Source organism: Tachypleus tridentatus, chromosome 1 (genome assembly GCF_004210375.1).
Source record: "Tachypleus tridentatus isolate NWPU-2018 chromosome 1, ASM421037v1, whole genome shotgun sequence".
NCBI lineage: Eukaryota > Metazoa > Arthropoda > Merostomata > Xiphosura > Limulidae > Tachypleus > Tachypleus tridentatus.
Genome location: NC_134825.1, coordinates 90,114,382 through 90,139,711, shown reverse-complemented (window position 1 = coordinate 90,139,711; position 25,330 = coordinate 90,114,382). Strand labels below are relative to the sequence as shown.

At 33.3% G+C, this 25,330-nt stretch overlaps 1 protein-coding gene across 1 annotated transcript in view; it reads left to right on the top strand.

Annotated features, from left to right (window-relative positions):
* LOC143255317 (potassium voltage-gated channel protein eag-like) overlaps window positions 1-25,330 on the top strand; it is a 125,975-nt gene that overhangs the window by 68,608 nt on the left and 32,037 nt on the right. The window contains exons 3-8 of the mRNA XM_076510787.1: window positions 7,931-8,059; window positions 8,618-8,742; window positions 19,760-20,155; window positions 20,607-21,030; window positions 21,532-21,731; window positions 23,938-24,190. Coding sequence (XP_076366902.1) covers window positions 7,931-8,059; window positions 8,618-8,742; window positions 19,760-20,155; window positions 20,607-21,030; window positions 21,532-21,731; window positions 23,938-24,190 — 1,527 coding nt within the window. The remainder of the gene's footprint in view (window positions 1-7,930; window positions 8,060-8,617; window positions 8,743-19,759; window positions 20,156-20,606; window positions 21,031-21,531; window positions 21,732-23,937; window positions 24,191-25,330) is intronic.

Below are 25,330 nucleotides of genomic sequence, written 5' to 3'. Positions count from 1 at the left end.
GCGAACAGAAGTGTACAGACGCATGTAGTAGCTTAAATATAGCAAGACAAGATTGTGTTCTTTTAAATCAACCCAATTTTTTCTAAGCATTTCGTAGAATTTTCTAGAAAAGTTTTTAGTAATTTGACACCAATAATGTTTCAGTTGAAATTCAAAAGGAACCTCAAGTTGTTTTCCTGAGATCAGCCTACAAAGCATTTGTTTTTTTAAATCATTAAACGTCAAAACAGATGCAAGATTAAAAGTAAAAATTTCATGTTCAATAGTTGAGCATATTGTGCATTGTGTATTGATAACACTAACATTATCAACTGGTGTAATGAAAAGTTGTGTACAATCATAGAAGAAAGAAAGGAGTCTCATAATAAGAATAAGGCGAAGTCTATTTTTAGAAAATGATCTATTGCTGGAGCGAAGTGTAAGAAACTGAGGAGGTTTTCTTGGTGCACCCCACACTAAACTTTTATTTTATTTTTAATTACAATATTGCGTATACACGTTTCAGTATAGGGTGTTTACTGACTGACTTTATGAAACAACGAATCCAAAAACAGAGAGAATTTTTTCAAGGATTCGTGATCATTCGATCAATCGCCTTTCAAATTAAGGTTTGCTAGAAATAAATTTCATTTTTCTAGTTATCAAGAGCCAAAAGATATAGTCAAGTTTCGATTATCCGTGTTGCAGAAGAAATAAAAAGGTTTTTTAATCATCATTTAATGTCGAGGTCAACGGTGCTGAGTTGTTCATACTGCTGCTTGGTGGCAGTGCATACGTGTGTGAGAAGGTAGTCGAAAAGAATCTGTTTGTTTGTTTGTTTTGGAATTTCGCACCAAGCTACTCGAGGGCTATCTGTGCTAGCCGTCCCTAATTTAGCAGTGTCATCACCACCCACCGCCAACTCTTGGGCTACTCTTTTACCAACGAATAGTGGGATTGACCGTAACATTATAACGGCTGGGAGGGCGAGCATGTTTGGCGCGATGTGGGCGCGAACCCACGACCCTCGGATTACGAGTCGCACGCCTTACGCGCTTGGCCATGCCAGGCCCCGAAAAGAATCTGCGAAATGGTTTGAAAGTGATAAGCATGAACCAGGTTTCTAACACATGAATGATTGTGATACGGTAAGTGAGTACGTAAGGGACTATATGGTATTGTAACGTTTTGATACCGTCTTAGATTACATGGACAGCAGAGACTACAGTGCTATTACTGCAGCTGGGAGGAAAAAACAGTTATGAGAAATAATGAAAATAAGTCCGCTAAACAAGCATGAGTTACAGAGTATTTTGTTAAGTAGTGTCTACTGCAGCATTAAAATGCTATGTAATTTTAATTATGTCTTACAATGAAGGTATTTAAAAATGGAAATTTCGGATTATTCTTGTTTTTTGTCGATTTATGCAACCCCCTTCCCATTATTTATTATAGTTGACTTATCAACGACAATGCTCCTACCCAGTATTATATATATATATAAGATTCACGTGGAGTGTTTAAAATTTGATTGGGAAGAACTCTGGCAAAAGCTTTATAGTGACAACAAAAAGTGTTTTAAGGATGAAGCGAGAAATTTTCTCTTTTTGTTTGAGAGTCTTTAAACATTCAAGAAAAAAAAACATAAATGTTTTCAGATCTCAAGACACCATTCCAGGTAATCCACTAAATCCGGGATTTTTGTTTTCATGGAGAGATTTACAATCATGTCAGCTCACCAAGAGTAATTTCGGCATTCTTTACTTCTTCTAATAATTTTGTGTTTGAAAAAGAAGGGTTATTTCTTTGTAAGTTTTCATTTCTGTTATAAAGATTTATACAGACATGCATTGCAGTTTTATTAACTTTCTTATAATTTTAACTATAATTTTATCATAATCTGTTTTTTTTTTAGTTAAGCAGAAAGATACACATCGAGCTTTCTGTGCTATGCTCATCATGAGTTAGGAAATCCGGTTTGTAGCGTTTTAAGTATACAGACTTACCGCTATACTACTGTGGAGGGGGTATAGGTATCATTATCTGTATATTTCTTTTATAATATATATTTCATTTAAATGAAAATAAGAAAGTTAGAGTAAATGTTAGGTATTATGTGAAATCTGTTCATTAGATCTGGAGGCTGGAACCGTTACGTAGTTCATGCATCCTACTTTTTAGCTGAAAACACTTTAGCAGTTCTTCAACTTGAATTTCTCAATTGAATATAAGTAGTAAACCCTTTCTTTTTTTCATGATTAACCTTTTTTTACGATCTTTAATTCCTGAAATTCTAGTATAAATGTTTCCTTCGACGCCATTGTAGATACGAACTTCTCTAGCAATATCATTATTACGAAGTTAGGTCTTATTGCGAGCCGTTCGAAATATTCTATCAAAATGTAAACAAATCTGTATCGCGGGTAATACTGAAGAGGAATTAAAGTTATGTGTGACACAAAGTAATGAAACATTTTATGCTTTGTTAAGTTACAATGTTTACTTCATTCGAGGAAAACCAGAAATTGAAATCGGGATTGCTGTAGCTTTGAACAAGAAACCCTGTAAACACAACAAACAAAGATATTTTTACATACAAACAGGAGAACAAATAATACTACAAGTATCAGAAATGATAATTTGTGTGTAAAACACGGAGATGGAGTTATACGTATTTCATTATAATAATGGATGTGACAACAAAACAAACATTAAATATTCATTTAATAGTATAATATTTGGCATAGCAAGTTTCAGATAATGTACACCATAACTCTTGTTTAACTTATTGTTTATTATTATATTGTGCCCAGCGAAAGCATTTTAAACTTTCACAGAGTTTCATTTTAATATATATACAAGAGATTCTGTTGTCGGCTCCGGTTGGCACTTTATGAATAGAACTTAAACTTTTATGATGAAACAGCTCATTTGATGATGACATTAAGAGATCCATGACATAATGACGTTTATTAAAGTTAAACATACATAGCTAAAAGATAAATACATAGTTTTGTTGCTTCTAAATAAAACAAAAAAAGGTTATCTGATTGTTGTGGTCCACGTGACGAAGTTGTGTCCATATTGATCGTTATTTTAGTCAAAGTTAGGTAGTAGTTTTCACGTAGTCAAAATACGTTTGTTTACAATTTAGAAGATTAATAAAGTCACTGATGTGCCTTTTCTAGTTATAGGTTTCTCTATTTGATGAATATAATTTATTGATTTGTAAAATCTATTAATCATAATTATAAGCTCTAGCGATAGAAATTGAAATTTTCTCTGTTGACAGATTACCTCCTTTTTCAAGTACAGGCTGTGTTAAGTCATGTTGGTAGATTACTTTTGTTTATGCATTATCCAGTGTTTATTCTCTGTTCTCATGAGGAAGTATTATTACAACAGTCGATAAGCTGTAATATTATACAGGGTTACAGATATGGCTTTTTTAAAGTAGGATAGCGTGATCACTGTAGCATGGGAGTCTTTTTTATGAATTTGTAGGTTACATTGTTGTAGCTTTAAAGCTGTAGGAACGAAGTGCTACAGTTTTGGAATGTCAGAACCAGAGTCATAATAATTTTCATTTATTTCTGAAGAAGATATAGTTTCTGTGATAATTTTCCTGGATAATTTTCCCGTTAAAGTAAAACGTTTCTTCACAGGCAGTATACCATAAACCTAGTTGTAGTATATTATACTCTCAAATACGAATAGTATAATATATTTCTATCAACCCTGTATAGCAACGCCGATCACGGTTTAATGGTTAGTTCTGTGAAATTACTAGAGTATCGGTCAAATTCCCATTATACAGTGTGATAAGAACTAACTAACAGTACTAGCTATCTAGCTTCCCTCTAACTCAAGGGTTCTCAACCTTTTCACCACCTCTTATCATTATTTTGTACCCCACAGATCCCATATTTTTGAAAGATTCCGTCTACTCAACAAACCGTTTTTATAAACTGACAATTAACCTGTTTTCCCATATTTCACTATCAAATACAAAGACATATATAACTGAGTGTGTAATTAAAATAACAGCAGTACTAATATTACTACTTTGATGAGATGGTTGATGCTGCCTCATGTTTCGATTTTTTTTTCCACGAAAATACATCAAGGAGCTCAGCTAAATTGTCAACGATTTTTCTCGAATACTTCTAGAGACAGAAAACATTCTGACTGTTACAGAAGAGTTTCAGCTTTTTACTGTTATTGTTATGTACCCTCCCGTACATTATTTAATTTAAAAAATATAGCTGACGGACCCTAGAGATACGAGGAATCCATACTGGGAACCACAAAAATCTATCCAAACTATCACTTTAAGATTAGGGTTGGCTAGCGCAGATAGCTTTTGTGTGGGTTTACACAAATTCCAGGAAACAACCTTACAAAGTTAATCTTCTACAAGGCTGTCGTGGTCATAAATTTTCTCAATCATCTGAAGTTCCACGTAAGGACTTCTTAGGTACATATTAAAGTTAAAAGTTTTAAGTTAAGTACTCAAGCTGCAAACGAAGGGGAATAACAGCAAATATTATTAACTCAGAAAGACGTTAAAGGAAACAACAGAACAGTAATTACATCTCAAATTAGACTGAAAAAACCATTTTAACGCAAAAGACTGGATATCACTGTTCGAGTCCTGTTGTCTGTTTGAAATTTTGAATATTGTGGTCTTTCAATCCAACAAACAGCAGTAAGTGTGAGAAACTTATCAGGAAACACCAGTAGCGCTCGTGGTGAATAGACTGGGAACATAGCAGAAGATTTTCTTCAACCAAAGGCGTACATTACTGAAGAGAAACATTCGAGTAACGTCGTTATTATTATAACCGATAGTCGTAACCCACGCACCAGCTGTAATACAGTCCTGATATACGTGGTCTTGTTTACTCTTAATTGACTGCGTCTTACTGAAAATATACATCATGCTTTAATAAGTGAAAAAAGATATAAAACCAAAACCAAATGTTGTGGTGACTTTGAAACCGTAGTTCAGTATCATGTGATGTCAATGCAGCTAAAAGTGTTAGTTTGGTGTCAATACTCATTAGTTCAATCACAATTAGTAGGATTGTTACAACTGTATTATACTCAGTGATAACGCTTCAGTCGCTGTCTATAATACCTTGTATTAACCCTGTCCATTGTTCAAATGAATGAAGAACATACTGAACATTTGATGTAGCTTTCAGTGATACACTTAGTAGCGCAGGTTGGCCCTATCGTCGAACAATGGATTTCGAAGCTGGTGATTCGGGTTCGAATCGTACAATGCTGCGAAAGTTTAGGATGTGAGTGCGTTATACGAGTAACAGTCAATCTTTTATTGTGGTTAATGGTGACTGGTTGCCTTTTTCGTGGTCAGTAGTTTAAAAGTAGGGATAGTGGCAAATAACTTTAGTAATTTTGATATAAATACAACGTTACAACTGTATATATGAAATATATATGTGGTGTGTGTGTATTTCGATATCACTTTGTTGCACTACTTTAGTTATTTTTATAAATGTTTCCTGCATGTGCTATTATAAGTCTGCATCAGCTGGCTCAGTTGTTGATTGTATAGTTTTCCCCTTTGTACTCAAAGTTATTTTGTACCAGTTCTAAATAGTTTTATGACATCTTTAAGTGACATTTTTCTACTTGGATGTGAATTTAAAAATTGCTTCTGAAACAAAATTTCTTCAATACTGAATTTTGCAAGCAAAAAAGCATTGATTACATTAAACCAAAAGTGTTTATTTAGTAACTTTTTTTACGAATGCTTTAATGTTTAATAACACGTTTAAAAAAAATTGAATATTGTCTTGAGGTTGACACACATCCTATAGTATATAAATAAGGAATGTGACAGGTAGAGCTATATTATTAGAAACGTCGTTAACCAATATTTTTCAAGCTGTTGTGAATTTGTTGTATCCTGATATCTAGGTTACCAAATTTCCAAATGGAGAAGCTAAATATGACATTCGTTTTCATTCTCAAATCCTAAAGATTCATTTTATAACTTTTCATAAATGACATTTGCATATATTCTTTCATAAAACCTGACAGATGAGTGCTGTGTACTGATAATTTCATTAACGTTGAAGTATTTGAAATACGAATACATTTTATACATTAAATTAGCATATTTCTATCTATTCAACTATTAAAAAGTTATGTTGTGACGGTAGTAATAATGGACACTACTGAATTAGAAACATAAATATATTTAAAAAACAAATAATTTTTGTTATAAATCGAAAATATCAGAAACTCCAGTTTTGATTGTATTTATTTAGATGATATGAAAGTTACAAAATATTAATTTATACACAGTTTTTTATCTGGTGAAATTTCAGTTTATCACATTTCTATACTGCATGGAAAGGTTTAAAAAGGTCTCGTATTTCTTATCTTCAAGATAATTTATTCCATTCTATCACAAAACACCCTTGGACACACGTTATTTTTTCATACCTAATAATTATTTACTTAAAACCTCCACTAAGCCATCTTCCGTCTCGTGTTTCTAGCGCCCATGTACTACAGACAACAAACAATATTTTTGCATTTAAAACACAGTGTACTACAAAGTTTGGTGCACTGATATCCAAACTGTGATGTATAAAATTTACATTTTTTATGTGTTTATCTTATTTTATTTGTTTACAAATGAGAAGGGCAAAAAATTTAATTTTCACATTTAGCTCATATTTCTGTCTATTAATATGAGCGGAATAGTATTATATCCAAACCGATTGTACAATTTTTACTACTGTAAACTGATATGAATCACTTCCTCAGGTTGCTGTAATAGAATGCATATAACATACTAATGTTCAGTATAATTACAGTACCGTGATATGAACCAAATCACTGGGTAACAGATGTGTATTGAGTGGAAACAGTTACTGTTTTCTTCAACCAGCAAGCTTTGAATATATACATATATGAACAACCCTAAACTAATTTATATTAACACAACAAAATGCATAACTCATCATTTGTCTGAAGCAGAAGATGCTCTTATTAAAACACCTGCTCAAACACCTGATTCGTAAGTCCCCATTGAAACATAATGCACGCATTAAGATAGTTTTGGTAATTAATTTATAAAATAATTATTTTTTATTCATCTTAACTAATACTTTTGGTAACTTAATAATATTTGTGCGGGTATTATTCAGCGTGTTAATATTCACTAGCTTTTAATAAAATTTACAATCGCGCAGAGGAACGAGAAAATGTGTATTTTCAGATTTAGCATACTCAAATGAACAAAGTAAACCATATAACAGGCTGTTACTTCAAAATGCCGTTTCCCTTTTTTCTACCTTACCTTTTTATTTCTGTATTAAGTTAACACTATTAAAGAAACGTTTTGGTTTATGAGTTGTCGAGAAGTAACTTTCTGTTATTCTCTTTCATTTTTATTTTGAGCGTTCAGGCTCAGCGGTAAAAATGATTTTCTTTATCATTCGCTTCTGCTTTTGTTTCTTGAAAGTTTTTCTCTCTTCAAAGCTGCAACTACACACACACACACGTATAAATCAAATAAAACGAACAAGACTTATTATTTTCCACTCTGCTACAGTGAACACAGAGATACTTCTAGGTATTTCTTAACACTCCTACGAAAAGTGGGGCCTAATAGGCCCCAGAGCAACTTGAAAGGTTATTAATATTAGGCTAACAATTTTGTATTTAAATGAAATTGCCATTTAAATCCATTAATGAATGGATTAACGAGATTCCCACTGTCCCTATCTACTATCTAGCGAAACCACAGCCAGGGGAACGGGCTTGGAGAAATCAGGACTAGAAACGTCTTTTCGTAGGAGTGTTAAGCCTCATAGAATTAAAAAAAGTACCTCAAATATTGTTAATGTCCAATGATGCTCTATCATGGAGAAGTATGTGTCTTATCTCTACTTGTTATTTTTCTTTTCAGGAACACCATTATGGCTTCTTCTTCATGTTGCACCAATAAAAAATGAAAAGGACGTTGTGGTGCTGTTTCTGTTGACGTTCAGGGACATCACAGCTCTAAAGCAGCCTTTGGAGGACGAAGCTGCTAAAAGTACAGTTCTGATGAGTAGTGTTTGTGGCTGTTCTTAGCATAAGCTAATTTCAGATTCATAACATATAAATCTATAATATTATACTTCTACATAAACATATAAATATTGATATATTTATGTATACTAGTTTTGTAACAATGTTTAATGAATATAAAATAAAGTTTAAAGTTTAAAAATTCTGGGTTATTTAAGTGTAAATTTTCTCTTTTGAGGTACCAGTATGAATTTATTTAATATAGAATGGGCAAAAATAAACATTGTGACGAAAGTTTCCATTTCAAAGTGTTTAAGACTTTTCACAGCATAAATGCTTCCAAGAAATTCAGAAAATTAATTAAAAAGAAGAACTATTTATAAGGTCAGATATTTTTTTCAATTTTACTGTGAAATGCATAAAGCATCCATTTGTTAACTTAAATGAGAAATAAATAAAAATCCATAAAAATAATATTTCTCAAGCTATTTATTTTGAGTTCTAACTAGGTTGATCATATATAAAAACATTTTTTTTAGGATTTTCAAAACTCCACTTTTAAAAATAACTTCATTGTGTTTAGGCTTGAGCAAGTTTGCCCGTTTAGCCAGATCGGTCACCAGGAGTCGCTCTGTCCTTGTTCAGCAGTTTTCCTCACATCTACCTGTTGTGAAGTCGGAGAATGCAAAACAGTCACAACTGGGCCAGGTAGGTTCACCGGAATGCATTTGTAACTGACCTATAATACTTATATCAAAATTTTGTTACAAAACTTGATGACACATAAGAAGTTACATTGTTCTATAAGAGGTAAAAGTATGCATATTTAGTTATATTATCCAGTTGCTTTAAATCTCACATAAGATAATGTTAAGAATTTAAACTTTGTTAATACAAAATTAGTATCAGATTGGCTAATAAACCTTTACATTTCGCACTCCTCCAACTTATATGTAAACATTTGAATGTTAAACGACGGCTAAATAAAAAGAGTTTACTTCTAGTATATCTACAGTTTCAATTCTTCGTATGGACCTTTACGGTATTTCAGCAAGACGATGATATTTTGGAAAAGGGAGTCATTAGATTCATATTGTTGTTCTGTTAACCTGAAAAAACAAAAACAAAACAGAAACCTACAGTGTTGACTCTGTATATAAATATCTTTTTTATGCGTGTTATAGTTTTTTTTTTCTGATCGTTTTCTCGATTATTATCACCAAAACAATTCTATTATCTCAAGTTATAATATAATTTAAGTTACTGATTAAAGTTAGGGTTTGTTAGACTTTATGATGCATACATAACACAGTTGTGTATTTGTGAAAATAAAGTCCCTGTTTAAAAAAATGTATTTAATATTTCAATAATATTTTTCCTTTTTATAGCGATCCTCTATTCAAACATAAATTAAAAATGTAGAGGATTTGTTTGTTTGTTTTGAATTCCGCGCGAAATTACACGAGGGCTATCTACGCTAGCCGTCCGTACTTTAGCAGTGTAAAACTAGACTAAAAGCAGCTAGTCATCACCACTCATCGCCAACTCTTGGGCTACTATTCTACTAACGAATAGTGGGATTAACCGTGACATAATAACGCTCCCACGGTTGAAAGGACGATCATGTTTGGTGTCACGGGGATTCGAAGTGGCGACTTTCATATTATGAGTCGAGCACTCTTATCACTTGGCTATGCCTGGCCAAATGTAGAGTATGATAGAGATGTTTAAAATGAGTAATACTGAAATCAGATACTGAATTGTGGCATTATTTACTTCGTTCTACGAGATTTTTGAAAAGAAACTTCTTTTACCAAAATTATTTTATAAACCAATTTTATTACGGATAAACAAAGTTTCTTTTTACTTGTATTAAAAATCTTCCATTACTTTTATTACATAACGTATATAATTCCGAATAATCTGAAATTGAGTTACATGATTCTTTGACAGATTGTTTAGGCAGAGTAGTCGTGATGAAACTTTGTAGAATGGACGGCAACTGCCTGTTGTGGAGACACAAGTGTGGAGGAAGACGTTTCGAAAGTCTTCCGTCTTTTGTTTTCAAGTCTTGAAGACAAAAGGCGGAAGATTTTTCGAAACGTCGTCCTCTACACTTATGTCTCCACAACGAGTTACATGATTATTTAGATTTAAAAGTTAAATAAATATTTATGTTTATCCAGTTTATGATACTTGCCAAAAAATATTTATACACACAGTTTTCGTTTTTAATACAAATATATTTTAATATACAAATAGTAACACAATTTAAAATAATGGATATTACAAATAATGATTTATATACAAAAATTTTACAAATGATATTGAAACTTTTATCTGGTGTGGAGCTTCTTGGATATTTTATCGAGGGTTCACGATGAGGAAATTAATTTCGAGTTGATGTAGATACAATTCACTTAAAGGGGAGTTACCTAGCTCCGTCTTCTTTGTCGGCCACATGCCGAGTTTTCCACCGCTGAAGTTATAAAATATTATGGTAAAAATATTAATATCCAAAGCAATTTCTTTGATTGTTGTTGCATTTCTTGCAAAGCTACATGAGGGCTCTTTGTGCTATCCATCCTTAATTTAGCAGCGATAGCGTGTAGGGAAGAAAGTAAGTTACCACCACCTACTGCCAACTTTTGAGCTATTATTTTACCAACAAACAGTGGAGTTGACAATCACATGTAATGCCCCCACGGCTGAAAGGGCAAGAATGTATTAATTGATATTTTTTTACTATGAAAAATTCAAAGTTAAAAAATATACGTTCCCTGAGCATTTTCCCATTACGTAGATCTGTTTAAGTTACTAGAGTCATGTTTGAGGCCTGAAAAATCATTTAAAGCCTTGCGACTAGAAAAGGGGTTATTTCAAATGGTTCATTATATACTATATCTAAAGCTACAACAATAATCCATATAGAAAAATCATATCTTTTGTAATCAATATTCAGTTTAATCAATGAATTTAATAATACATTAAACCTCACACCATAGAATAGTACAGACAATCAGACAGTCACAGAAAACAACAATTGAGATATTTTGAAGATATTTTGTTTTTGAAATCTGGGACATTGCGACAGTGTTTTTTCGATTGCTTGCAGCGTGAATTATTTTTGTTCTTCACCTTTCCTTATGATGTTTTCAGAGTCTGTGATGTGCTTGATCGGTCTTTCAGAAAAATCATCTACCATTTTGTCATAGTTAACAAACATGGCAGCATTCTTGAAGTCACCATTAATAGCCAATTATGTTAATGGCAAGTGTTACTAGTTAATATCGATACCAAGAAGGTTGAATAGACGCTATCTATGAATCAAAAACTCCAATTTAGTCGATGAAGCTAATTGTGAAAAATCGAGATTCCTTTTTCCTATGGGTTTTCGTCACTTCGATCAGTTGACAAGCAATTTACTTCTTCTCAGGTATTAACACCAAGTTGGAAAAGAGTGCAAAAGGTATAGCTTCTCTGTTAGGAACTCTAGGTGGCTGTTGAGAGCAGTAATGGCTGCTCCTGCAAATGTTAGATCATTTCTGCTGCAAATATTCAGATCATTCCATAGCTGAAGATCATTAGAAGGCGTGTCCACAGCGAAAACTGTGGATAACCAAGCTTTCAGGTAGAAAAGAACATTAAACAAGAAAGTTCAGTGCAACTCGTTCGTTTTGGCTTGGTCGTAATTCGGAAGCTGACTAGATGTGTACATCTTAGTATTTTTGCCATCCGACGGGCATGATGATACGTACCAATCTGTAGCCAGTGCAATTCACGAGGTGGGGTTTCTTCTATGAGAAGAAGCTTAACTCGGTACATTTCCGATAATCGAAGTGGGGCAGAAAGACTATCGAGACAGCTTCAGATAAAGTCGATTTTTTATCGGAGAAAGTTGATAATAATTTTCCACTGATGTTTAAATCCAAAATCAGAGATAGGAAGGATCTTAAAAGTTTATCGTATCTCAAGAGCTCTCTAATATCTTTTAAACTTTTTGAACTCATGGTTTTCTGGACAGGATGTTGTACCAAATAATTCTTGCCAAACTACGTACAATATTCTTTCCATGGTGTGATCACGACAACCAAAATTAAAAATCTTTCTTCCTAAGCAAAGCTTTTAACAGCACACAATCACCAGCCAAGCAGTAGTATTTAAAACAAGTTCAACAATAGAGTTTTCTATTTTTCTCTGCAGTGCGATAGCATGGTTTGTGTTAGTTTGGGTTGTACGTCCTTAATCAGGCAGTTTCCATCCTTGTGGTCTGGTATTTTTGCTGTAAGAACTTTTAGTCTCTGCATGCTTTTGTGGAATAAATGAAATTTTCATACAATAGCACCCTCCATTCATTTGTGTTTTGCTGCACCATTTGTCCTCAGTTTTGAAAGATTCACATTATCTAAACCGGTCTCACCTTTTAAAACTATTACAGTCATGAATGCTGTTCTTTAACTTACTGATAAATTTAAGCAATTTGTCATTGCTGAAAAAAATTGGACATCTGAATGAATTGATTGGAAGCTCCAAAGTAACAGCATATTTCCTTGTGGATGTAGTGTTGTTCGGCCAAGCATCAAATTTAGATGGCAATTCAAAATTGTCGTTTTCATTCTGTGTATTTGGACTCTATGTGGAACTACTGGCTCGGAATTGGGATTGCCTACATTTATACTAACAGTTGATGCAACTTTATTTTTTTGTTTTTCTTACATTTTCTTCATCATTTTCTTTTTCCTTTTCTTTGAGTTCTGATACTGTAAAACTTTCAGAAATTCAAAATATTCTTTTTTTCTGTTCCTAATATCGGAATTTGTCAGTTTCTATTTTCCCCTGAACATCTTGGTGTGCAACAAAAATGTTTTTAGTTCTTCAACAAACAAGTGTTTCTTTCATGTCATTTGATTTGCTCCCCTTTCTCTTCTGTAGTGTTCTATAACCATCATAGACGCCCAAGATCTTCACTTTGCTTTTTCTTTCTGCAGCTATTCCTGCTTTGTACCATTGGTTTTGAGTTTCAAGCACGACTCTGTCTGCAAATGCACTATTGAAGTTGATATGTTTTTCATGTTGCATTGGTTTATCTTTTAAATATGAAAATAGCTGGGATTCTGGAAGCTTTAGTTTGTTTTAATTTAAGCACAAAGCTACAAAATGGGTCTATCTATGCTCTGCCCTCTACGGGTATCGAAACTCGGGTTTTAGCAATGTAAGTCTGCAGACATACCACTGTGCCGCTAGGAGTCTTCAGGGGTTGGTTTACCCATTAAACATATATTCTGATCTTTTCTCAAAACTGTCGAACAATGGATCAACCAAACAATATAAATACACAAGAGTCAACGAATATTATGGTAGTGAATTCAAATTATTCGTTCAGAGTTTAAATATTATATTAAAACAGCTCCATTAAAAACATAAAAATCCAATAAAAACTAAGACAACATTCCATATTTTTTAATCAAAATAAAATTTTAATAATTACAAAAATTCAAATTTCGTTAGATATTTGAACATTGAAAAAACATTTCGGTCGTGGTGGAAAAACTTTGACATCTTCAATTGGGCTAAAAATGAACTTATTTGAATAAATGAGTAGTGGAACGGAAAAATCTACAAGAAATATACTTTTTGTACTTGATATATACTTGGAGCACCGTATTAAGCATGTTCTATGAAAGTTGTGAAGTTCTAGTGGCGACTTGTTTTAAAACAGGGTTATTATATATATGTGTGTGTGTGTGTGTGTGTGTAAGTTTGTGGCTGGATACTCGCAATGCATTACAATCCATGTCACTACTACCAGTTGTACTTTGTCTAATGATTGTACATCTTGATAATAGCTCTGATAATATCCACTACATTTTTCTGCTGGCAAAATTATTAAGGCCATTGAACATAAAGAAAAAATATGCATTTTGCGTTGTTAGACTCAACCACTTATTTGAATAGAGCTTCGAAAGATGAAAATAAGAAAAGGGAAAATAAAAATAAAACACTTTTCTAGCATTTAATAGGGAAAATGTGAACACTATGAAATTAGCCTAAATACTAGCTGGTCAAAAGATTAAGACCATAATAAACGAAGTGTTAATAGGTAAACACGTAACAAAATTTAGTCATTTGTGTTCAAGCATTAGCGTTGTCAACATCTCTCACTGACATCTCCTGTGTTACATTGGGTAAAACATGGCAAAAGCTAAATAGCTGACAGAGTTTGAACGTGGCAGAATTGTCGAGCTGCAAAAGCAAGGTCTCTTTTAACGTGCCATCGCTGGTGAAATTGGCGTAGTAACACTGCACTTGCAAATTTCTTAAAAGACCCTGAGGTATACGGAACGAGAATTTCAAGTGGTCGGCCCAAGACAATTTCGCTGGCGTTGAGCAGGAGGATTCGAAAGATTGTCCAGCAAGACATTAGCCGATCGTCGAACCAGGTTAAGGGCCTTACAGACGCAGAATGCAGGCCAAGAACAATAAGACGGCATCTACAAGAGAAAGGTTTTAAAAACCGTAAACGTCTTCAAAGGCTATTCCTCTTTCCACACCACGAAACAGCTCTGTTAAACTTTGCTGAGAAACACCAAACATGGGACGTAGAAAAGTGGAAGAAGGTTTTATTCTCTGATGAGAAACAAATTAACCTGGATGGTCCAGATGACTTCCAACGTTACTGGCACGATAAGGATATCCCACCGGAGACATTTCTACGCGACACAGTGGAGGAGGTTCCATCATGATCTGGAACAATGGAGCTTTAGTTTATACAGGGGCGTCAAACAGCAGCTGGCTACATTGGCATGTTGGAGAGAGTATCCTTATTGACTGAAGGCCCTTGCTTGTGTGGAAATGACTGGGTTTTTCAATAGAACAACGCTGCAATCCACAATGCCTGCAGGACAAGACTTTTTCATAGCGTATAACGTGATTCTTTTGGACCATTTAGGGTGTTCGCTTGAACTGAACCCCATTGAAAATGTTTGTGGTTGGATAGCAATGGAAGTCTATAAAAACGGACGTCAATTCCAAACAGTGCATGATCTTCGTGAAGCCATCTTCACCACTTGGAATAACATTCCAGCCAGCCTTCTGCAAACGCTTATATCGGCCATGCCAAAGTGAATGTTTGAAGTTATTCGCAATGACGGCCGTGCAACTCACTACTGAGACCTCTTATTGGGCATTTTCTACCCTGTTTAGAACTTATTTTTGGTATGGTCTTAAACTTTTGACCAGCTAGTATTTAGGCTAATTTCATAGTGTTCACATTTTTCCTATTAAATGCTAAAAGTTTTTTTTTTATTTTCCCTTTTCTTATTTTCATCTTTCGAAGCTCTACTCAAATAAGTGGTTGAGTCTAACAACGCAAAATGCATATTTTTTTCTTTTTGTTTATTGGCCTTAAGATTTTGGTCAGTAGTGTATGTGTAGTAGAGCTGGCTGATAGGGGTATATAAAATTTTTTATTTGAAGAACGCAGAACAAATAATAACGTTTAAATCTCTTGAGGTCATCATCCAGTAGAGAATGACATTTGAAATTGTGACTCTTATTGATAACGTGTCGTGGGGACAACAGCAAAGGTAAATGCAATACTGCAGGGGGTGTTGTAAATATGTAACTTATTATATAATACTTCTTGATGACGAGAAACCCATTTGAAATAAAATTATATCTCAGAACGGTTGGTTAAGAAGATGGCCTTGGAAGATCGAAACGTTGTTCTCTCCTTATCAATAAAAGTGTTAATACCCATATCAGCCGTTCTGAGATACACTATTATATGGTGGTTAACATTAAGGAATCACTAGTACAGGTACAAACCTGTTCATTTGTGTTGATTTAATGTGTGTTTCAGTTCTTCTTTAATTTTTGCTTGTTTACTTTGATTTATTTACTTAATATGTTAATGTGTTATATGGTTATATTGTGGTTATTTGTCACGCATTGACAACTGTGTTTGTGGATTCTCACCTGTTACAAGACGCCGCACTTTGCTTACTACTTTTTGAATAATCCTACTGATCTAAGGTGAACCGTATTTCTTTGTTTCCAGTGCTATTAGATAAATGGAATATTCCAATCTTAGAAATGATAAATTCCCGATCTGAACACATCTTTATAAATTTGATTTGAAAATTATACATACCATTCTCAAAAGTGATCAGTTTTCATTGGCTGTTTTGATACAATCAGTTCTATTGCAAGTTAATGTAAACTATGTGTCACGTGGTTTACTGATTCTAAGTTGTCTAAATACAATGTACTCAATCTTGTGTATATACTGCACAAGCATACTTTTGTTAGTATTGCGGACAGAGCACAGATAGCTCTTTCCATAGCTTTTCGCTTTACAACAAACAAACAAAACTTCCATGGTCAGATCCCATTATCTAGAATAATATTGACATTCAAGATTTATTTTGTTTGAACATAAAGCTGAGCAGTAGTTAATCTGCGCTATGCCAATTGCATAGATCGAAATTCGAACTTCAGTATCAGGAGTCCCCAAACATATCACTGAAGGTATTGGTGGTGGGGAATTTCTGAGAAAGAAAACAGCTATACTATCACATGTTCAAAGAAAATAAAGGGCCCTTATTTCCAATATTTTGATTACACGTCTTGTGATAGTTTAATTTTTTTATTACCAGATAAAGATAGCGATGAACTTTTGATTTGTACTATTTGTTATTCTAAACCGCAAACTTCTACCAGTTTTTTCTTTGGTGAGTAAGAAGAGAATTATTTATTATCAGATAATTTGGCAAGTTTAAAACACAAAACGTATCAACATTTGGGCAAAAAAACAACAACACGAAAACAAACTAAGAGCAAAAATAAACATCATCCAACTCTTCGAAAACATTTTATTTTCAATATTCAAACTGGTTTAATAAAATGTATTCTTCTTCTCATGACCTATTTGAAAAATAATTTTTAACATGCAATATATTGTTTAAACAACTTCGATCTGACTTCATTTGGAAGGGTAGTTTCGGCCCGGCATGGCCCTGTGTTTAAGGCACTCGGCTTGTAATGTGAGGGTCGCGGGTTCAAATCCCTGTCATACCAAACATTTTCGTTCTTTCACCCGTGGTGGCGTTATAATGTGATTGTTATTCCCACTATTCGTTGGTAAAAGAGTAGCCCAAGTGTTGGCGGTGGGTGGTGATGACGAGCTGTCTTTACTCTGGTATTACACTCCTAAATTAGGAACGGTTAGCGCAGATAGCCCTCGTGTAGCTTTGCGCGAAATTCAAAATAAACCAAACAAGGGTTAGCTTCGTATACAATGTATTTGATGAAAACATTACAGTTTTATAGAACTCATATCACTTGAATATTTTTTGTGCAATTATTTGTATCTGGTGTTATTTTGTTTCAGGGACTAAACCCGGATTTTTAAGTCTTTAAATTTCCACTGAACCATTTTAAAAAAGAAAAACTTGTTTGTTAGTTTCAAGAGGATGATGATTTTTTTCTTTCCATTCTGGTATTTCTGAAAAGTTGTGTCCTTGTTTCTTTGAAAAAATCGTTAGTAAGATTTATACAGTATGAAATCAACGTTTTAGTAGTCTGTGCTAATGATTAATTATTATACTGGGCTATAGTGGGAAATTAATTACAGGTTCGGTAACTTAGCAACGTCATTTCGTTCCAATGAGCAACAATAAAGAAGGTCGCATGACTGTTGCAATTTACAAATGATTTCTATTCTATACTGTGTAAGCGTTGCTCTGGTAACGTACTTAGTTTGGTGTATTTAAAAATTCATAATAAAAAATATAAATAATGCTAAAACAAAATTACGCGAAAGAATAATAAATAAAAGCTATGTAAAGCAAAAATCGAGGGACATTTATTTAACTACATTCTCTGAACATTTATTATGATAATATTTAGATACATGTTATTAAATGTGTTTTTAAAGCAGGTCTCAGTAATAATGATATTTTAACTGAATTCTTTTATCACAGTTATATGACATCGTGGTATCATATTTTTCAGATAATCCAAGGGAGAGGAACTTATTATATGGTGAAATTAAAAAAATGGATAATCATTATGAATAAAAGAAAGGGAAAGCATATTTATAAAACAGTTACAAAAAGTAGAAACTAACAGCGTTCTTGATGTATATATAGTTAATCTTAATAAATGAAAAACATTAAATTCAATAAAGACATGGACGGCAAAGGACATTACATTCTGATCATTCTGAAGTACTAGCAAGAAAAACAAAACACATCTCAACCCAATCTATTTTGAAAAATTATTGAAATGGAAAGCGTAAGCCACATATAGACCTCTTATACGAATGTGAAAAAAGTCTTTACTTCAAATGGTGTTTATTTGCAAACATTTATGCCACTTTTAGTTGTTAACACTGTGCTATAGCCGCTAATCATTTGTCCTTCAGAAGGGATTTACTGTACCCCTACTGATTTATTCCAAACAACAACCAGATTAGAAATACATGTACGTTGAAGCTTCTAATTAAGGAAGCTTAAATCAGTGGGTGAAGACATATTAGGCTTTAATAAATCTTCAGTTGTCTTAAGTTACTTTGCTGTGTAAGATAAATTAAAGATACAATCTTTGCGTAAATATTAATAGAGTAAACTTTGGCTTCCAAAGAGCAATTGGATTTACTCAAAGGTCATTACTTGTGCGTTGCATGCAAGTTTCATGAAGACAAAAGGAAACAAAAGACCCATTACTTTGAAAAACTTTATCCGGAATGTTCGTTAGTTCAGATATGGTTTGAAGTCTATTAGGGAAGTAGTATCTTTATAGTTACTTTGTGTCTTATTAGTGAAGCTAAAGACTTATAATGTTAGAATTTGAGGTTCAAGCACTGCGTTGAAACAGCACAGGTAACACATTGTGTATATTTTTGCTTAAGAACAAACAAACAAAAATATGTGGTGGATATTAATTGAAGTCTTTTCTTACAAGCTATGAGGAAACTTCAGTACTCAGTGTGTAACAGTTCACGTGTTGTTTGAAATGGGATAGAAAATATTTTGGTCGTTAGTGTATAACATCGCATGCGTTGCTTGAAGATAAGGAAACTGGTCCTCTGTGTAAAACATACATCACAGTTCACATGTTCTTTGAAGTTAGATGAGGAAACTTTGATGATCAGTGTATAATAGTTCAGGAGTTGTGTAATATGAGATCAGGAATTTATTTTATCCTCACTATGTATTAGTCCATGCGTAGTCTTAATAGAAGTGAAATGTGCAGTCTGAATTTTAAGTTAAATTGAAAAATCCCAAAGCCATTTATTGTCATTAAATTAAAATATGTAAAAGGAAATAAACCCCTGGAGATATTCCGTTGACCTAAAGAACTGGAAAGATGTTATCCTTAGAGTCAAAATATTCATCTTCAGACGAATGTTTTCAATTTTAACATGAAATAATCATCTGTAAACTATATTCTCAGCAAATGAGAACGCTACACCTTTTGAAAATTAAAAACACGTGTGTGAGTGTAAATTGATTAAAATTAATTCAAACTGAGGTCTAAATATGATGCTTAGTGCACGTGTACAAATAATCTGATTATGTTTAATAACGTAAACGCTTTTCACTGATAATATTTGTTTGTGGTATATTTTAGTTATAAGATAAAATGGTTTAGTTAGGCATTTATACTTCATTCTTGTCTTCAGATACGTTAACCTCAATCTAAACTGTTTTTCTTCTTGTAGGTGATGAGCCTGAATCCTGATGTCACCTTACAGTACCGTCAAGAAGCTCCCAAAACTCCTCCACATATTTTGCTTCATTATTGTGCTTTTAAAACCATCTGGGACTGGATTATTCTCTGTCTAACCTTTTACACCGCCATCATGGTGCCATACAACGTGGCTTTCAAGAGTAAAAGCAACGAAGATGTTAGCTTTCTAGTGCTTGATAGTATTGTTGATGTCATTTTCTTCATTGACATTGTCCTCAACTTCCATACTACTTTTGTAGGTCCAGGCGGAGAAGTTGTTTCAGACCCAAAAATCATCAAGATGAATTATCTCAAAAGCTGGTTCATTATTGACCTTTTGTCTTGTCTCCCGTACGACGTCTTTAACGCATTTGATCAAGACGATGATGTAAGAAAAGCTTTTATTGTGTCTGAGAAATGCGTGATGTAGTATTTTGTTAATTTTCACATTTCAATCAACATCAGAAAACTTTTTTTATTCTCTTGTTTAGGTTCAGTTTCCTGGTAACAAAAAAGTTAAATATACTTTTTTTATAATGTGCATAAAACGGATTTCAAATTTTCAATTAAAATATGATATATTATTAACGTAAAGCTGTAATAACGTATGGTATTACATTACCATTGGATATCACATTAACACCAACTCATTATAAGAATATTCAAAGAGATCTCATTGGCTTGTGCACTAAGATTAGCCACCTGTTTGCTGCATTGTTTACTATTCATGGTTTATTAGCTGTCTATATAGTTGTATATAATTTCGTTAAAGTGAAGTTTGGTATATGTTTTATTCGTACGTTTGATAACTTTTCACTGCAACTTGAATTTTTAACCAGGACATTGGGAGCCTCTTCAGTGCTTTGAAAGTCGTAAGGTTACTTCGACTTGGAAGAGTTGTACGAAAACTTGATCGTTATTTGGAGTATGGAGCGGCCATGTTGATACTTCTTCTGTGTTTTTACATGTTAGTTGCTCATTGGTTAGCTTGCATTTGGTATAGTCTTGGTCGCAGTGATGCAGAAAATGCTTATGTATATAGCTGGTTGTGGAAACTTTCCAATGTTACGCAAACACCTTTTTACTTTCACATTTCCAACGAATCTTTCGAAACTGAACTGATCGGAGGCCCTCCACGAGGTACCATGTACGTAACTGCCCTTTATTATACTATGACGTGCATGACAAGTGTTGGATTTGGAAACGTGGCAGCCGAAACGGACAATGAAAAAGTTTTTAGCATATGTATGATGATAATAGGAGGTAAGATAGATACTTTATGAGAATATTTAGTAAATTTCACTGTTTTGTACAATGAATTTATAGTTTTCACTATTTCGTATCAACAATTTCTACCAATAATTTTACCAATAATTCAATACTTTTTCACTAGTTTATACTACGAATTCTGTAGTTTCATTAGTTTTTTAACGAGGACTGTATTAACGACCATTTCCTTTGTTGGGTATTTAAAAAGCACGGTTGGTATCGTGCAATAATAACTAGTGAGTACCAATTAGATGACAACATTGCGAAATGTATAAAGTGAAGTTTCTCGTGTATATCTGTGACTGTTTTCGTGAATGTTTTTATTCTGATTAAACTAGCTAAATAATGTCTTACTTGACGTATATTCTGTTTATGTTAAATCGCATATGTTGTGGTACCAACTAAGCATCTGATTATGTTAGCTAACTATTTGATTCATATTTTCAGCTAAAAGTTACTGTTCAAGTTCTGATTAATTATTATAATTAATCATAGCGTTGCTGTATGCTACTATATTTGGCCACGTGACCACTATAATCCAACAGATGACGTCAGTAACAGCACGTTACCACGAAATGTTGAATAACGTGCGTGAGTTCATGAAGCTACACGAATTACCCAAATCACTTAGTGAGCGCGTGATGGATTACGTCGTATCCACCTGGGCAATGAACAAAGGGATCGACACAAAAATGGTAATAACTTAGCTCATTGAAAGGTGGTTTCTTAAGTCTTTGTTTGTTCGTAGGAAACACAAAACAAAGATACTGAAAATTATAATGTGAAAAATATACACAAAAAAGAAAAGTGAATTAATCCTTATAAGTATTTGATCTCAGTAAAAATTAAATATTTAACTAACAAATGCATTTAATGGTCATTTAATCTTTACGTTAAGAATAAAGATTAGTTCCACATATCGTTAAATAGCCAATAATATAATAGCATTAATAATGTAATTTTAGCATTGAATTTATAATATACAAACATTTTTGTCTAACAATGGAAACTTATGAATGGCTGCACAGATAGCTCTTTTGTAGCTTTACACGAATATATCCAAACCACACCAACCCATATTCGTTACGTTTTACAATTACGTGAAGGCACTTTCTGTTAACGTAGTAATGAAAAAAGTGAATGAGATATTTATTTTTATAAATATTTTACAAATAATGTTTTAATACATACTCTTAAGTAGATACACATAAACAAATAGAGAAAGTAATTAATATATCAGAAACCGAAAGAGTTACAGTTTAAGGGTGAGAAATTATGACATGAAAGTCGCTTCATTTCGTATATACAAGGTAGTGCGTAATCATGGCAATATTATTTACACGTTTAAACTATTTATGCACCAAATTGCTCAAGAATGTACAAAATTAACGTGGATACAGCATACAGACAATATCCTGATACGAACCTGGAAAAGAGCAAATTATGCAAGAAGTCTTTCAGGTAAAAACCAAGGAACAACACCGGACAATATAATAAAAATCTACAAAACATGCATCAGACTCATAATAGAATACGCATCTCCTGCCTGGATAAACATATCACCTAAAGAATTACAGAAACTACAAAGAATACAAAATTCAGTTTTAACTTCAGCCTATAAAGTACCACGTAGCACTTCATGCACAAGTATGCGAACATAGAAACAATATTTCAAATACTCTTGCATAATATACTAAAGTATTTAAATAAAAATTGGCATAAAAATAATTTAATGTGTGATCTCGACAGATACTACGTGCATGATTAACATAGTCCTAAATACCTTTATCCTATAAATATATATTTAAGAAATATCAAACAAGCTAGCCACCACGCACTAGACACTTAAAACTAGTTTTATTTTATCATTATTATTCTTATTATTATTATTTTATATATATGGAAAAAGAAAGGAAAGAAAAAAAAGAAAGAAATAAAATAAAAAACGGAAGAAACGGAAAAAAAACACACTTTTCCACGACTATACATGGACACTGCCCTGAAACGAGCCTGAGTACGGTGTCATACTCTGGCCCAAATTATACCAAATACCACACCCTAAGTATAGACGCCATCAAAGTACGGGATGGAGGAAGAGGTGTAGTGCACGTGATCCTCCTGGGTATTCCACATAATCACCCAAATACCAACACAGAGAAAGCTCAAGGATGTAAAAATACCATCAAGTATTGCATTTAACCGTATTAAGTACTATTGTTTGATTGTTTGTTTGCCTTTAAATTTCGTGCAAAGCTACACGAGGTTTATCTGCGCTAGCCGTTCTTAATTGAGCAGTATAAGACTACAGGGAAGGCAGCTGGTCATCACCACCCACCGCCAACTCTTGGGCTACTTCTTTACCAATGAATAGTTGGATTGACCGTAATATTATAACACCCCACGACTAAAAGTGCAATCACGTTTGATATGACGGGGAAGGGAGTTATTCAACAGTGCCCAACGTCAACTCATGGGCCAATTAATTTGAAATGAAAGTTTTGGCGGACTGTTTGTTTTAAAATGTATTAAGTAACAGAGGAATAGCTTGCATTTTCATTTCAAAATTAATGTTTTTATAACGTATGCTTTAATAAAATACTATGATATGATTTAAACGGGCTATCTCTAACTGAGACGAAAAAATAACGTAAATTATAATAACATATCTCTGTATTGGTAAATCACAATGGCATGAAACATTACTACATTATAATACTATAGATCATCTTAAATTTGGCTCTTCGTCGTAACGACTTACCAACTTTCTTCGTACAGAAAAGCGAGCTTGTAAATAAAGAAAATAAACTGGTGATGGAAAAAGAAGCTAAAAGCAGTCTCTTAAACACAGTTTGACAGAATTGTCTTTCAGCAGCTTATATAGGCTATGTCTTTGTTGTTCAGGTACTAAGTTACTGTCCGAAAGACATGATGGCGGATATCTGTGTTCACCTAAACCGAAAAGTGTTCAACGAACACCCTGCTTTCCGGTTGGCGAGTGATGGGTGTCTACGGGCTCTTGCCATGTATTTCAGCATGGACCACAGTGCTCCAGGTGACCTGTTGTACCACACTGGAGAAAGTATTGACACACTATGTTTCGTAGTGGCTGGATCACTCGAAGTTATTCAAGATGACGAAGTAGTTGCCATTTTAGGTAAGTTCATTGTTTCTGTAGAATTATCTAATAATATTTTGTATGCTTCAATATGTCTTCCAACACTATAATTCAGGTTTTGATACTCGTGGTGGGCAGAACACAGACAGCCTTTTGTGTAGCATTGTGCTTAACTTCAAACAAACATTGTTTTACTTTTCTGCACAAAGCTGCTCAAGAGCTAACTAAGCATCTGAAACTAAAAGAATGATTATACCCACCATCAACTCTCCTCTCATCGAATAGTGGGGTTTCACGGTCTCTCTTCAGTTCATACACGGCCTCAAAAATTAGAGTTAACTTTTGCTGCAGCGTGTGACAAACCACGAATACGACCTGGGCAATTCAACCACTAAACCACGCTCTGCTGTATCTCATAAAGTCATAGCCATTTTAGCCATGAAAGTTTGTTAAACTTTTAATGTATTTTTGACAGTGTATATCTTATTATGTAACAAAGACTTAGAGGAAATACATAAATACGGTATGTAGATTGGTCAGATTAGCTTTAAATTAACGAAAGTGACATAATAGAGAAAAGTGTATTAAAGTAAAACATGATTCAATCCAAGAGTGCCTATTTTTCACAAAATAGAATGAAAAGGACTCCAGTAGAGTTGATAAATGATGAAAGATTAAATCGTCATTTCGTGTAAGCCATGCTCATATAAAATAATAACTTGTATTCAGTAGTAAACCTTCTTAAAAAGTGATATAATATATGCTGATGACACTTAGAATGTGTAATGTCATCTGAATTCAGTAATCAATGTGTCTAGGTTGTTTGACGTTCTCTTGCCAGTAAATTTGATACATAGTTTCAACGAACCATTTATAACTGAAACGAAAAAATAACGTCAATTACGATAATTACTTAAATTTGTTAGTATTATAATTTATCTAGGACAAGTCTCCGACTTATTATGTTACATATTACGATTTGAAATAGCCTGAAATTTTATTTTTAATTTAGAAATTAACTGAGTGTCGATATGTATGAAATTTATATTTGCCAATAAGATTGATACACAGAGTTTTACTTCTTAATACAAATATATTTTAATATAGAAACAACAATACAATGTATAATAGCAGTTATTACAAATAATGATTTATATACACGTCTTGCAAAAGCTGCAA